Raw genomic sequence first — 13,645 nt, 5'->3', positions numbered from 1 at the left:
TTTGCTCTTGTGATGCTCCTGTCACAGCTTCGCGTCCATGGTGTCTCCGTGTCCGTGAGCAGCAGCGCGAACGTTACTACAGAGGCCAAACATCTTCACGGAAGGTGCCACATCAGTGGCTTCCTGCATGGCAAAGCCGGTGACTGCAACAGGGATCACGGCTCGGTCTGCTGTAAAGACGGTCACCGCTACCCGCAATTCAGGTGCTCGCCCCCGGTGTCGGCCGACACGCCAGCGATCCTAACTCTGAACAGCTTCGCACAAGGTGGAGACGGCGGCGGCAAATCGTTCTGCGACAACCGCTTCCACAAGGACACCGAGCTGGTGGTGGCGCTGTCAACGGGGTGGTTGCGCCTGGACGGCAAGCGCAGGTGCAACAAGATGATCCGCATCAACGGGAACGGGCGTGCCGTGCTGGCCAAGGTCGTCGACGAGTGCGACTCGGTGTACGGCTGCGACGCCGAGCACAACTTCGAGCCACCGTGCCCATACAATGACGTAGACGCGTCACCGGCCGTGTGGAAGGCGCTGGGGCTCAAGGAGGAGATTGGAGTGTTCAAGATCACTTGGTCTGATGTGTGAGCGATGCCATGAAAACCTTGCATTAAGCTATGTACACGCAGACATGCGGAAACGTAGATGTGTGCGTTGTTCTCTTGGTGGTGGAGTTGCTGCTAATTAAAATAAGCCACCACTCGCTTGTATTTGATATTTTCACAACTTTATGTATTTGTCCCGTCTCGGTGCTATATTTACGATTCACATGTATATGATATTTTTGTTGACTTATGTATTTACGTTGTTTCGGTGCTAGATGTATTATTTATGTGGATTTAATATTTTTTGATATTTATGTATTTCCCAGTTTGGGTACAGTATTAAATGAAATTGGCAAATACATCAATTTTTAGTTCAGCAAGACCTTGCATATATGACTGAGTACACACGCACTACCATATGTGATGTTATGCTGGTCATAGATATCTATTTTACTATTTATACACAAAAACATTGAATTATTCGGCCAGTAAAACTCGATGATTTTTGAGTTGTCCCTACAATCGGTTCTTTCAGCGCCTCCTGGAAAGAAACACCAGTATTGAGAAAAAAGAGAACCCTAAACGATGTGGATGGAGCTGGTGAAATTAAAAAGTGCTTTGAGTACCACGAAACAACAAATTGCCAGTGAATATACAGAGGGAAACTCTAGTGCGTTACATTTGTAATAATTTAATCCAGTGGTGTATTACTTTGATGTTGCCGAGCTACATTTTAATCTTGGCGGATTCCATCCCATATATAATATAAGAAATTTGCAAATGTATGTCACTCATACGGATAGTCAAAACTAGTTAGTTAGTTGCACTGCCTTCCCGTGAATTTTATTCACTCGGTTATTCACAAATGACTATTAATGGAAGCTCCATGCCAAAATTCCATTCACTGAAACAAAGAAGGCGGCTGTTTAAAAATATTTGTCGCACGCCCAATTGTTATATGCCCGAAGGTTGCAGAACACCAACAATCTGTTGGTTGCAAAACAAAAGAAAGAGACTGAATTAGAGCAAAAGAAAGTCAAATTTATTGTAAAAAAAGTTCCAAAGTTTTGTGACTTATTATTATCATTATTATTTTCTACGTGAGGTGTATATACACCCAGGAACTAAAGGGTATTTCCCACCAGGGCATGCTCTAGCATATTTGATGATTTACAGGTTACATAGTTATATTTATACGCAATAAAATAGAATTTAAAATTCAATTGAATTCTTTGGGAGGTAAAATACCGAGATTTATGAGTTTTTCCAAAAACCGATTCTTCCGGTGCCTCCCAAAAAAATACCTGGTATGGAGAAGGGCGTGGAAGGTAGCTGCTGGAATTACAAAGCGCTTTGAGTAACACCAAATAGAACATTAAGAGAAAAATTAGATACAAGGTTAATCACAAGTGAGTTACATGTGTAACAATTCAATCTATCTTTATGTTATTCTGATGTTACCGAGCTAGACCTTAATCTTGGCGGCTTCCATCCCCCAGATATAATACAAGTAGGAAACGTGCATCACTCTTGATACAGATAGTCTCAACTAGTTACTTTACACTACTTCACTATGCATGTCATTCACTCGGATGTTCACGAATGCCTCCACCTCGGCTATTAGTGGAAGCTCCGTGCCAAAAGTTCATTCAATAAAATAAAGAAGAGACGGTTGTTTAAAAGTATATGTTGCACGCCCAAATGTTAAAAGCCCGAAGGTTGCAGAACATCAACCATCTCTGGGTTACAAAACCGAAGAAACGAGACTGAATTAGATAACCCAGTTGATGTTCCTTGGGGCTTGGGCCAATATATAAAGAACATGGATCAACCAATATATCCACACAAATGCACAATCACAAATTGCAGATTTGCAAGCAACGTGAGTACCTCACAGACATGGCTAACTTGAAGAAGTTATTAGCTATGTTTCCTCTTATGATGATCTTGTCACAGCTTCGCGTCCATGGTGTCTCCGTGTCCGTGAGCAGCAGCGCGAACGTTACTACAGAGGCCAAACATCTTCGTGGAAGGTGCCACATCAGTGGCTTCCTGCATGGCAAATCCGGTGACTACAACAGGGATCACGGCTCGGTGTGCTGTAAAGACGGTCACCACTACCCGCAATTCAGGTGCTCGCCCCCGGTGTCGGCCGACGCGCCGGCGATCCTAACTCTGAACAGCTTCGCACGAGGTGGAGACGGCGGCGGCAAATCGTTCTGCGATAACCGCTTCCACAAGGACACCGAGCTGGTGGTGGCGCTGTCAACGGGGTGGTTGCGCCTAGACGGCAAGCGCAAGTGCAACAAGATGATCCGCATCAACGGGAACGGGCGTGCCGTGTTGGCCAAGGTCGTAGACGAGTGCGACTCGGTGTACGGCTGCGACGCCGAGCACAACTTCGAGCCACCGTGCCCATACAATGACGTAGACGCGTCACCTGCCGTGTGGAGGGCGCTGGGGCTCAAGGAGGAGATTGGAGTGTTCAAGATCACTTGGTCTGATGTGTGAGCGATGCCATGAAAACCTTGCATTAAGCTATGTACACGCAGACATGCGGAAACGTAGATGTGTGCGTTGTTCTCTTGGTGGTCGAGTTGCTGCTAATTAAAATAAGCCACCACTCGCTTGTATTTGATATTTTCACAACTTTATTTATTTGTCCCGTCTCGGTGCTATATTTACGATTCACATGTATATGATATTTTTGTTTATTTATGTATTTACGTTGTTTCGGTGCTATATGTATTATTTATGTGGATTTAATATTTTTGAGATTTATGTATTTCCCAGTTTGGGTACAGTATGAAATGAAATTGGCAAATACATCAATTTTTAGTTCAGCAAGACCTTGCATATATGACTGAGTACACACGCACTACCATATGTGATGTTATGTTGGTCATAGATATCTATTTTACTATTTATACACAAAAACATTGAATTATTCGGGCGGTAAAACTCGATGATTTTTGAGTTGTCCCTACAATCGGTTCTTTCAGCGCCTCCTGGAAAGATACACCAGTATTGAGAAAAAAGAGAACCCTAAACGATGTGGATGGAGCTGGTGAAATTAAAAAGCGCTTTGAGTACCACGAAACAACAAATTGCCAGTGAATATACAGAGGGAAACTCTAGTGCGTTACATTTGTAATAATTTAATCCAGTGGTGTATTACTTTGATGTTGCCGAGCTACATTTTAATCTTGGCGGATTCCATCCCATACATAATATAAGAAATTTGCAAACATATGTCACTCATACGGATAGTGTAACCTAGTTAGTTAGTTGCACTGCCTTCACGTGAATTTCATTCACTCGGTTATTCACAAATGACTATTAATGGAAGCTCCATGCCAAATTTCCATTCACTGAAACAAAGAAGGCGGCTGTTTAAAAATATTTGTTGCACGCCCAATTGTTATAAGCGCGAAGGTTGCAGAACACCAACCATCTGTTGGTTGCAAAACCAAAGAAAGAGACTGAATTAGAGCAAAAGAAAGTCAAATTTATTGTAAAAAAAAGTTCCAAACTTTTGTGACTTATTATTATCATTTATACTTTCTATGTGAGGTGTATATACACCCAGGAACTAAAGGGTATTTCCCACCAGGGTATGCTCTACCATATTTGATGATTTACAGGTTACATACTTATATTTATACCCAATAAAATAGAATTCAAAATTCAATTGAATTCTTTGGGAGGTAAAATACCGAGATTTATGAGTTTTCCCAAAAAGCGATTCTTCCGGTGCCTCCCAATAAAAATACCTGGTATAGAGAAGGGCGTGGAAGGTAGCTGCTGGAATTACAAAGCGCTTTGAGTAACACCAAATAGAACATTAAGAGAAAAATTAGATACAAGGTTAATCACAAGTGAGTTACATTTGTAACAACTCAATCTATCTTTATGTTATTCTGATGTTACCGAGCTAGACCTTAATCTTGACGGCTTCCATCCCCCAGATATAATACAAGTAGGAAACGTACCTCACTCTTGATACAGATAGTCTCAACTAGTTACTTTACACTACTTCACTATGCATGTCATTCACTCGGATGTTCACGAATGCCTCCACCTCGGCTATTAGTGGAAGCTCCGTGCCAAAAGCTCATTCGATAAAATAAAGAAGAGACGGTTGTTTAAAAGTATATGTTGCACGCCCAAATGTTACAAGCCCAAAGGTTGCAGAACATCAACCATCTCTGGGTTGCAAAACCGAAGAAACGAGACTGAATTAGATAACCCAGTTGATGTTCCTTGGGGCTTGGGCCCTATATAAAGAACAAGGATCAACCAATATATCCACACAAATGCACAATCACAAATTGCAGATTTGCAAGCAACGTGAGTACCTCACAAACATGGCTAACTTGAAGAAGCTATTAGCTATGTATGCTCTTGTGATGCTCCTGTCACAGCTTCGCGTCCATGGTGTCTCCGTGTCCGTGAGCAGCAGCGCGAACGTTACTACAGAGGCCAAACATCTTCGTGGAAGGTGCCACATCAGTGGCTTCCTGCATGGCAAATCCGGTGACTGCAACAGGGATCACGGCTCGGTCTGCTGTAAAGACGGTCACCGCTACCCGCAATTCAGGTGCTCGCCCCCGGTGTCGGCCGACACGCCGGCGATCCTAACTCTGAACAGCTTCGCACGAGGTGGAGACGGCGGCGGCAAATCATTCTGCGACAACCGCTTCCACAAGGACACCGAGCTGGTGGTGGCGCTGTCAACGGGGTGGTTGCGCCTGGATGGCAAGCGCAGGTGCAACAAGATGATCCGCATCAACGGGAACGGGCGTGCCGTGCTGGCCAAGGTCGTCGACGAATGCGACTCGGTGTACGGCTGCGACGCCGAGCACAACTTCGAGCCACCGTGCCCATACAATGACGTAGATGCGTCACCGGCCGTGTGGAAGGCGCTGGGGCTCAAGGAGGAGATTGGAGTGTTCAAGATCACTTGGTCTGATGTGTAAGCGATGCCATGAAAACCTTGCATTAAGCTATGTACACGCAGACATGCGGAAGCGTAGATGTGTGTGTTGTTCTCTTGGTGGTGGGGTTGCTGCTAATTAAAATAAGCCACCACTCGCTTGTATTTGATATTTTCACAACTTTATGTATTTGTCCCGTCTCGGTGCTATATTTCGATTCACATGTATATGATATTTTTCTTGATTTATGTATTTACGTTGTTTCGGTGCTATATGTATTATTTATGTGGATTTAATATTTATTGAGATTTATGTATTTCCTAGTTTGGGTACAGTATGAATTGAAATTGGCAAATACATCAATTTTTAGTTCAGCAAGACCTTGCATATATGACTGAGTACACACGCACTACCATATGTGATGTTATCCTGGTCATAGATATATATTTTACTATTTATACACAAAAACATTGAATTATTCGGGCGGTAAAACTCGATGATTTTTGAGTTGTCCCTACAATCGGTTCTTTCAGCGCCTCCTGGAAAGAAACACCAGTATTGAGAAAAAAGAGAACCCTAAACGATGTGGATGGAGCTGGTGAAATCACGAAACAGTGTCCGTGAGCAGTAGCGCGAACGTTACTACAGAGGCCAAACATCTTCGTGGCAGGTGCCACATCAGTGGCTTCCTGCATGGCAAATCCGGTGACTGCAACAGGGATCACGGCTCGGTCTGCTGTAAAGACGGTCACCGCTACCCGCAATTCAGGTGCTCGCCCCCGGTATCGGCCGACACGCCGGCGATCCTAACTCTGAACAGCTTCGCACGAGGTGGAGACAGCGGCGGCAAATCGTTCTGCGACAACCGCTTCCACAAGGACACCGAGCTGGTGGTGGCGCTGTCAACGGGGTGGTTGCGCCTGGACGGCAAGCGCAGGTGCAACAAGATTATCCGCATCAACGGGAACGGGCGTGCCGTGCTGGCCAAGGTCGTCGACGAGTGCGACTCGCTGTACGGCTGCGACGCCGAGCACAACTTCGAGCCACCGTGCCCATACAATAACGTAGACGCGTCACCGGCCGTGTGGAAGGCGCTGGGGCTCAAGGAGGAGATTGGAGTGTTCAAGATCACTTGGTCTGATGTGTGAGCGATGCCATGAAGACCTTGTATTAAGCTATGTACATGCAGACATGCGGAAGCGTAGATGTGTGCGTTTTTCTCTTGGTGGTGGAGTTGCTGCTAATTAAAATAAGCCACCACTCGATTGTATTTGATATTTTCACAACTTTATGTATTTGTCCCGTCTCGGTGCTATATTTACGATTCACATGTATATGATATTTTTCTTGATTTATGTATTTACGTTGTTTCGGTGCTATATGTATTATTTATGTGGATTTAATATTTTTTGAGATTGATGTATTTCCCAGTTTGGGTATAGTATGAAATGAAATTGGCAAATACATCAACTTTCAGTTCAGCAAGACCTTGCATATATGACTGAGTACACACGCACTACCAGATGTGATGTTATGCTGGTCATAGATATATATTTTACTATTTATACACAAAAACATTGAATTATTCGGGCGGTAAAACTCGATGATTTTTGAGTTGTCCCTACAATCGGTTCTTTCAGCGCCTCCTGGAAAGAAACACCAGTATTGAGAAAAAAGGGAACCCTAAACGATCTGGATGGAGCTGGTGAAATTGAAAAGCCCTTTGAGTACCATGAAACAACAAATTGCCAGTGAATATACAGAGGGAAACTCTAGTGCGTTTCATTTGTAATAATTTAATCCTGTGGTGTATTACTTTGATGTTGCCGAGCTACACCTTAATCTTGGTGGATTCCATCCCGTATATAATATAAGAAATTTGCAAACGTATGTCACTCATACGGATAGTCTAAACTAGTTAGTTAGTTGCACTGCCTTCATGTGAATTTCATTCACTCTGTTATTCACAAATGACTATTAATGGAGGCGGTTGTTTAAAAATATTTGTCGCACACCCAATTGTTATAAGCCCGAAGGTTGCAGAACACCAACCATCTGTTGGTTGCAAAACAAAAGAAAGAGACTGCATTAGAGCAAAAGAAAGTCAAATTTATTGTAAAAAGGTTCCAAACTTTTGTGACTTATTATTATCATTATTATTTTCTACGTGAGGTGTATATACACCCAGGAACTAAAGGGTATTTCCCACCAGGGCATGCTCTACCATATTTGATGATTTACAGGTTACATACTTATATTTATACCCAATAAAATAGAATTCAAAATTCAGTTGAATTCTTTGGGAGGTAAAATACTGAGACTTATGAGTTTTTCCAAAAACCGATTCTTTCGGTGCCTCCCAAAAAAATACCTGGTATAGAGAAGGGCGTGGAAGGTAGCTGCTGGAATTACAAAGCGCTTTGAGTAACACCAAATAGAACATTAAGAGAAAAATTAGATACAAGGTTAATCACAAGTGAGTTACATTTGTAACAATTCAATCTATCTTTATGTTATTCTGATGTTACCGAGCTAGACCTTTATCTTGGCGGCTTCCATCCCCAGATATAATACAAGTAGGAAACGTACATCACTCTTGATACAGATAGTTTCAACTAGTTACTTTACACTACTTCACTATGCATGTCATTCACTCGGATGTTCACGAATGCCTCCACCTTGGCTATTAGTGGAAGCTCCGTGCCAAAAGTTCATTCAATAAAATAAAGAAGAGACGGTTGTTTAAAAGTATATGTTGCACACCCAAATGTTACAAGACCGAAGGTTGGAGAACATCAACCATCTCTGGGTTACAAAACCGAAGAAACGAGACTGAATTAGATAACCCAGTTGATGTTTCTTGGTGCTTGGGCCCTATATAAAGAACATGGATCAACCAATATATCCACACAAATGCACAATCACAAATTGCAGATTTGCAAGCAACGTGAGTACCTCACAGACATGGCTAACTTCAAGAAGCTATTAGCTATGTTTGCTCTTGTGATGCTCCTGTCACAGCTTCGCGTCCAAGGTGTCTCCGTGTCCATGAGCAGCAACGCAAACGTTACTACAGAGGCCAAACATCTTCGCGGCAGGTGCCACATCAGTGGCTTCTCGCATGGCAAATTCGGTGACTGCAACAGGGATCACGGCTCGGTCTGCTGTAAAGACGGTCACCGCTACCTGCAATTCATGTGCTCGCCCCAGGTGTCGGCTGACACGCCAGCGATCCTAACTCTGAACAGCTTCGCACGAGGTGGAGACGGCGGCGGCAAATCGTTCTGCGACAATCGCTTCCACAAGGACACCGAGCTGGTGGTGGCGCTGTCAACGGGGTGGTTGCGCCTGGACGGCAAGCGCAGGAGCAACAAGATGATCCGCATCAACGGGAACGGGCGTGCCGTGTTGGCCAAGGTCGTCAACGAGTGCGACTCGGTGTACGGCTGCGACGCCGAGCACAACTTCGAGCCACCGTGCCCATACAATGACGTAGACGCGTCACCGGCCGTGTGGAAGGCGCTGGGGCTCAAGGAGGAGATTGGAGTGTTCAAAATCACTTGGTCTGATGTGTGAGCGATGCCATGAAGACCTTGCATTAAGCTATGTACACGCAGACATGCGGAAGCGTAGATGTGTGCGTTGTTCTCTTGGTGGTGGAGTTGTTGCTAATTAAAATAAGCCACCACTCGCTTCTATTTGATATTTTCACAACTTTATGTATTTGTCCCGTCTCGGTGCTATATTTACGATTCACATGTATATGATATTTTTCTTGATTTATATATTTACCTTGTTTCGGTGCTATATGTATTATTTACGTGGATTTAATATTTTTTGAGTTTTATGTATTTGCCCAGTTTGGGTATAGTATGAAATGAAATTGGCAAATACATCAATTTTTAGTTCAGCAAGACCTTGCATATATGACTGAGTACACACACACAACACACACACACTACCATATGTGATGTTATGCTGGTCATAGACATATATTTTACTATTTATACACAAAAACATTGAATTATTCGGGCGGTAAAACTCGATGATTTTTGAGTTGTCCCTACAATCGGTTCTTTCAGCGCCTCCTGGAAAGAAACACCAGTATTGAGAAAAAAGAGAACCCTAAACGATGTGTATGGAGCTGGTGATATTAAAAAGCACTTTGAATACCACCAAACAACAAATTGCCAGTGAATATACAGAGGGAAACTCTAGTGCGTTACATTTGTAATAATTTAATCCTGTGGTGTATTACTTTGATGTTGCCGAGCTACACCTTAATCTTGGTGGATTCCATCCCATATATAATATAAGAAATTTGGAAACGTATGTCACTCATACGGATAGTCTAAACTAGTTAGTTAGTTGCACTGCCTTCCCGTGAATTTCATTCACTCAGTTATTCACAAATGACTATTAATGGAAGCTCCATGTCAAAATTCCATTCACTGAAACAAAGCAGGCGGCTATTTAAAAATATGTGTGGCACGCCCAATTGTTCTATGCCCGAAGGTTGCAGAACACCAACCATCTGTTGGTTGCAAAACCAAAGAAAGAGACTGAATTAGTGCAAAAGAAAGTCAAATTTATTGTAAAAAAAGTTCCAAAGTTTTGTGGCTTATTATTATCATTATTATTTTCTGTGTGAGATGTATATACACCCAGAAACTAAAGGGTATTTCCCACCGGGGGATGCTCTACTATATTTGATGAGTTACAGGTTACATACTTATATTTATACCCAATAAAATAGAATTCAAAATTCATTTGAATTCTTTGGGCGGTAAATTACCGAGATTTCTGAGTTTTTCCAAAAACCGATTCTTCCGGTGCCGCCCAAAAAAACACCTGGTATGGAGAAGGGCGTGGAAGGTAGCTGCGGGAATTACAAAGCGCTTTGAGTAACACCAAATAGAACATTACAAGAAATATTAGATACAAGGTTAATCACAAGTGAGTTACATTTGTAACAATTCAATCTATCTTTATATTATTCTGATGTTACCGAGCTAGACCTTAATCTTGGCGGCTTCCATCCCCCAGATATAATACCAGTAGTAAACGTACATCACTCTTGATACAGATAGTCTCAACTAGTTACTTTACACTACTTCACTATGCATGTCATTCACTCGGATGTTCACGCATGCCTCCACCTCGGCTATTAATGGAAGCTCCATGCCAAAAGTTCATTCAATAAAATAAAGAAGAGACGGTTGTTCAAAAGTATATGTTGCACGCCCAAATGTTACAAGCCCGAAGGTTGCAGAACATCAACCATCTTTGGGTTACAAAACCGGAGAAACGAGACTGAATTAGATAACCTAGTTGATGTTCCTTGGGGCTTGGGCCCTATATAAAGAACAAGATGAACCAATATATCCTCACAAACGCACAAGCACAAATTGCAGATTTGCATGCAACGTGAGTACCTCACAGACATGGCCAACTTGAGGAAGCTATTAGCTATGTTTGCTCTCGTGATGCTCCTGTCACAGCTTCGCGTCCATGGTGTCTCTGTGTCCGTGGGCAGCAGCTTGAACGTTACTACAGAGGCCAAACATCTTCGCGGCAGGTGCCACATCAGTGGCTTCCTGCATGGCAAATCCGGAGACTGCAATAGGGATCACGGCTTGGTCTGCTGTAAAGACGGTCACCGCTACCCGCAATTCAGGTGCTCGCCCCCGGTGTCGGCCGACACGCCAGCGATCCTAACTCTGAACAGCTTCGCACGAGGTGGAGACGGCGGCGGCAAATCATTCTGCGACAATCGCTTCCACAAGGACACCGAGCTGGTGGTGGCGCTATCAACGGGGTGGTTGCACCTGGATGGCAAGCGCAGGTGCAACAAGATGATCCGCATCAACGGGAACGGGCGTGCCGTGTTGGCCCAGGTCGTCGACGAGTGCGACTCGGTGTACGGCTGCGACACTGAGCACAACTTCGAGCCACCGTGCCCATACAATGACGTAGACGCGTCACCGGCCGTGTGGAAGGCGCTGGGGCTCAAGGAGGAGATTGGAGTGTTCAAGATCACTTGGTCTGATGTGTGAGCGTTGCCATGAAGACCTTGCATTAAGCTATGTACACGCAGACATGCGGAAGCGTAGATGTGTGCGTTGTTCTCTTGGTGGTGGAGTTGTTGCTAATTAAAATAAGCCACCACTCGCTTGTATTTGATATTTTCACCACTTTATGTATTTGTCCCGTCTCGGTGCTATATTTACGATTCACATGTATATGATATTCTTCTTGATTTATGTATTTACCTTGTTTCGGTGCTATATGTATTATTTACGTGGATTTAATATTTTTTGAGATTTATGTATTTGCCCAGTTTGGGTACAGTATGAAATGAAATTGGCAAATACATCAATTTTTAGTTCAGCAAAACCTTGCATATATGACTGAATACACACACACACAACACACACACACTACCATATGTGATGTTATGCTGGTCATAGACATATATTTTACTATTTATACACAAAAACATTGAATTATTCGAGCGGTAAAACTCGATGATTTTTGAGTTGTCCCTACAATCGGTTCTTTCAGCGCCTCCTGGAAAGAAACACCAGTATTGAGAAAAAAGAGAACCCTAAACGATGTGGATGGAGCTGGTGAACTTAAAAAGCACTTTGAGTACCACCAAACAACAAATTGCCAGTGAATATGCAGAGGGAAACTCTAGTGCGTTACATTTGTAATAATTTAATTCGATGGTGTATTATTTTGATTTTGCCGAGCTACACCTTAATCTTGGTGGATTCCATCCCATATATAATATAAGAAATTTGGAAACGTATGTCACTCATACGGATAGTCTAAACTAGTTAGTTAGTTGCACTGCCTTCCCGTGAATTTCATTCACTCAGTTATTCACAAATGACTATTAATGGAAGCTCCATGTCAAAATTTCATTCACTGAAACAAAGAAGGCGGCTATTTAAAAATATGTGTGGTACGCCCAATTGTTATATGCCCGAAGGTTGCAGAACACCAACCATCTGTTGGTTGCAAAACCAAAGAAAGAGACTGAATTAGTGCAAAAGAAAGTCAATTTATTGTAAAAAAAGTTCCAAACTTTTGTGGCTTATTATTATCATTATTATTTTCTGTGTGAGGTGTATATACACCCAGAAACTAAAGGGTATTTCCCACCGGGGGATGCTCTACCATATTTGATGAGTTACAGGTTACATACTTATATTTATACCCAATAAAATAGAATTCAAAATTCGTTTGAATTCTTTGGGCGGTAAAATACCGAGATTTCTGAGTTTTTCCAAAAACCGATTCTTCCGGTGCCTCCCAAAAAAACACCTGGTATGGAGAAGGGCGTGGAAGGTAGCTGCGGGAATTACAAAGCGCTTTGAGTAACACCAAATAGAACATTACAAGAAATATTAGATACAAGGTTAATCACAAGTGAGTTACATTTGTAACAATTCAATCTATCTGTATATTATTCTGATGTTACCGAGCTAGACATTAATCTTGGCGGCTTCAATCCCCCAGATATAATACCAGTAGGAAACGTACATCACTCTTGATACAGATAGTCTCAACTAGTTACTTTACACTATTTCACTATGCATGTCATTCACTCGGATGTTCACGCATGCCTGCACCTCGGCTATTAATGGAAGCTCCATGCCAAAAGTTCATTCAATAAAATAAAGAAGAGACGGTTGTTCAAAAGTATATGTTGCATGCCCAAATGTTACAAGCCCGAAGGTTGCAGAACATCAACCATCTTTGGGTTACAAAACTGAAGAAACGAGACTGAATTAGATAACCCAGTTGATGTTCCTTGGAGATTGGGCCCTATATAAAGAACATGGATGAACCAATATATCCTCACAAACGCACAAGCATAAATTGCAGATTTGCAAGCAACGTGAGTACCTCACAGACATGGCCAACTTGAGGAAGCTATTAGCTATGTTTGCTCTCGTGATGCTCCTGTCACAGCTTCGCATCCATGGTGTCTGTGTGTCCGTGGGCAGCAGCTTGAACGTTACTACAGAGGCCAAACATCTTCGCGGCAGGTGCCACATCAGTGGCTTCCTGCATGGCAAATCCGGAGACTGCAATAGGGATCACGGCTCGGTCTGCTGTAAAGACGGTCACCGCTACCCGCAATTCAGATGCTCGCCC

General features: G+C 43.0%; 6 protein-coding genes across 6 annotated transcripts; all 6 read left to right on the top strand.

Annotated features, from left to right (window-relative positions):
• On the top strand, positions 1-582 carry LOC119310297 (putative ripening-related protein 4; the record flags this gene model as incomplete). The annotated part of the gene is made up of 1 exon (XM_037586095.1): positions 1-582. A coding segment is annotated over one exon (582 nt), but the record flags the coding sequence as incomplete, so codon positions are not given.
• A 1,856-nt stretch (positions 583-2,438) lies between these two features.
• LOC119306847 (putative ripening-related protein 4) lies at positions 2,439-3,656 on the top strand. Its single transcript, XM_037582965.1, has 2 exons — positions 2,439-2,974; positions 3,542-3,656. Exons 1-2 carry the CDS (start codon positions 2,439-2,441, stop codon positions 3,654-3,656), a joined length of 651 nt encoding a protein of 216 aa, XP_037438862.1.
• A 1,250-nt stretch (positions 3,657-4,906) lies between these two features.
• LOC119306379 (putative ripening-related protein 4) lies at positions 4,907-5,518 on the top strand. The gene has a single exon (XM_037582616.1). It carries the CDS (start codon positions 4,907-4,909, stop codon positions 5,516-5,518), a length of 612 nt encoding a protein of 203 aa, XP_037438513.1.
• A 541-nt stretch (positions 5,519-6,059) lies between these two features.
• Positions 6,060-6,624, top strand: LOC119310296 (putative ripening-related protein 4). The gene is made up of 2 exons (XM_037586094.1): positions 6,060-6,103; positions 6,147-6,624. The coding sequence occupies exons 1-2, from the start codon at positions 6,060-6,062 to the stop codon at positions 6,622-6,624; spliced, it is 522 nt and encodes a 173-aa protein (XP_037441991.1).
• A 1,816-nt stretch (positions 6,625-8,440) lies between these two features.
• On the top strand, positions 8,441-9,052 carry LOC119306908 (putative ripening-related protein 4). Its single transcript, XM_037583001.1, has one exon. The coding sequence runs from the start codon at positions 8,441-8,443 to the stop codon at positions 9,050-9,052; it is 612 nt and encodes a 203-aa protein (XP_037438898.1).
• Positions 9,053-10,920: 1,868 nt separating this feature from the next.
• Positions 10,921-11,532, top strand: LOC119306378 (putative ripening-related protein 4). The gene is made up of 2 exons (XM_037582615.1): positions 10,921-11,000; positions 11,055-11,532. The coding sequence occupies exons 1-2, from the start codon at positions 10,921-10,923 to the stop codon at positions 11,530-11,532; spliced, it is 558 nt and encodes a 185-aa protein (XP_037438512.1).
• The last annotated feature ends 2,113 nt before the right edge of the window (positions 11,533-13,645 follow it).

The sequence above is a fragment of the Triticum dicoccoides genome, chromosome 5B (genome assembly GCF_002162155.2).
Source record: "Triticum dicoccoides isolate Atlit2015 ecotype Zavitan chromosome 5B, WEW_v2.0, whole genome shotgun sequence".
NCBI lineage: Eukaryota > Viridiplantae > Streptophyta > Magnoliopsida > Poales > Poaceae > Triticum > Triticum dicoccoides.
The sequence above is the reverse complement of the archived record's forward strand: the minus strand, read 5'-3'. Positions and strand labels throughout refer to the sequence as shown.

What these genes read in the sequence shown, in the direction of transcription:
- LOC119310296 (XM_037586094.1), top strand. Translation starts at nt 6,060, where the DNA reads ATGTGGATGGAGCTGGTGAAATCACGAAACAGTGTCCGTGAGCA. An exon ending in CGAAACAGTGTCCGTGAGCA is followed by an intron (nt 6,104 to 6,146) that starts GTAGCGCGAACG and finishes TCTTCGTGGCAG; the next exon opens with GTGCCACATCAGTGGCTTCC.
- LOC119306378 (XM_037582615.1), top strand. Translation starts at nt 10,921, where the DNA reads ATGGCCAACTTGAGGAAGCTATTAGCTATGTTTGCTCTCGTGATGCTC. An exon ending in CGCGTCCATGGTGTCTCTGT is followed by an intron (nt 11,001 to 11,054) that starts GTCCGTGGGCAG and finishes TCTTCGCGGCAG; the next exon opens with GTGCCACATCAGTGGCTTCC.
- LOC119306908 (XM_037583001.1), top strand. Translation starts at nt 8,441, where the DNA reads ATGGCTAACTTCAAGAAGCTATTAGCTATGTTTGCTCTTGTGATGCTC.
- LOC119306379 (XM_037582616.1), top strand. Translation starts at nt 4,907, where the DNA reads ATGGCTAACTTGAAGAAGCTATTAGCTATGTATGCTCTTGTGATGCTC.
- LOC119306847 (XM_037582965.1), top strand. Translation starts at nt 2,439, where the DNA reads ATGGCTAACTTGAAGAAGTTATTAGCTATGTTTCCTCTTATGATGATC. An exon ending in CCATACAATGACGTAGACGC is followed by an intron (nt 2,975 to 3,541) that starts GTCACCTGCCGT and finishes CGGTTCTTTCAG; the next exon opens with CGCCTCCTGGAAAGATACAC.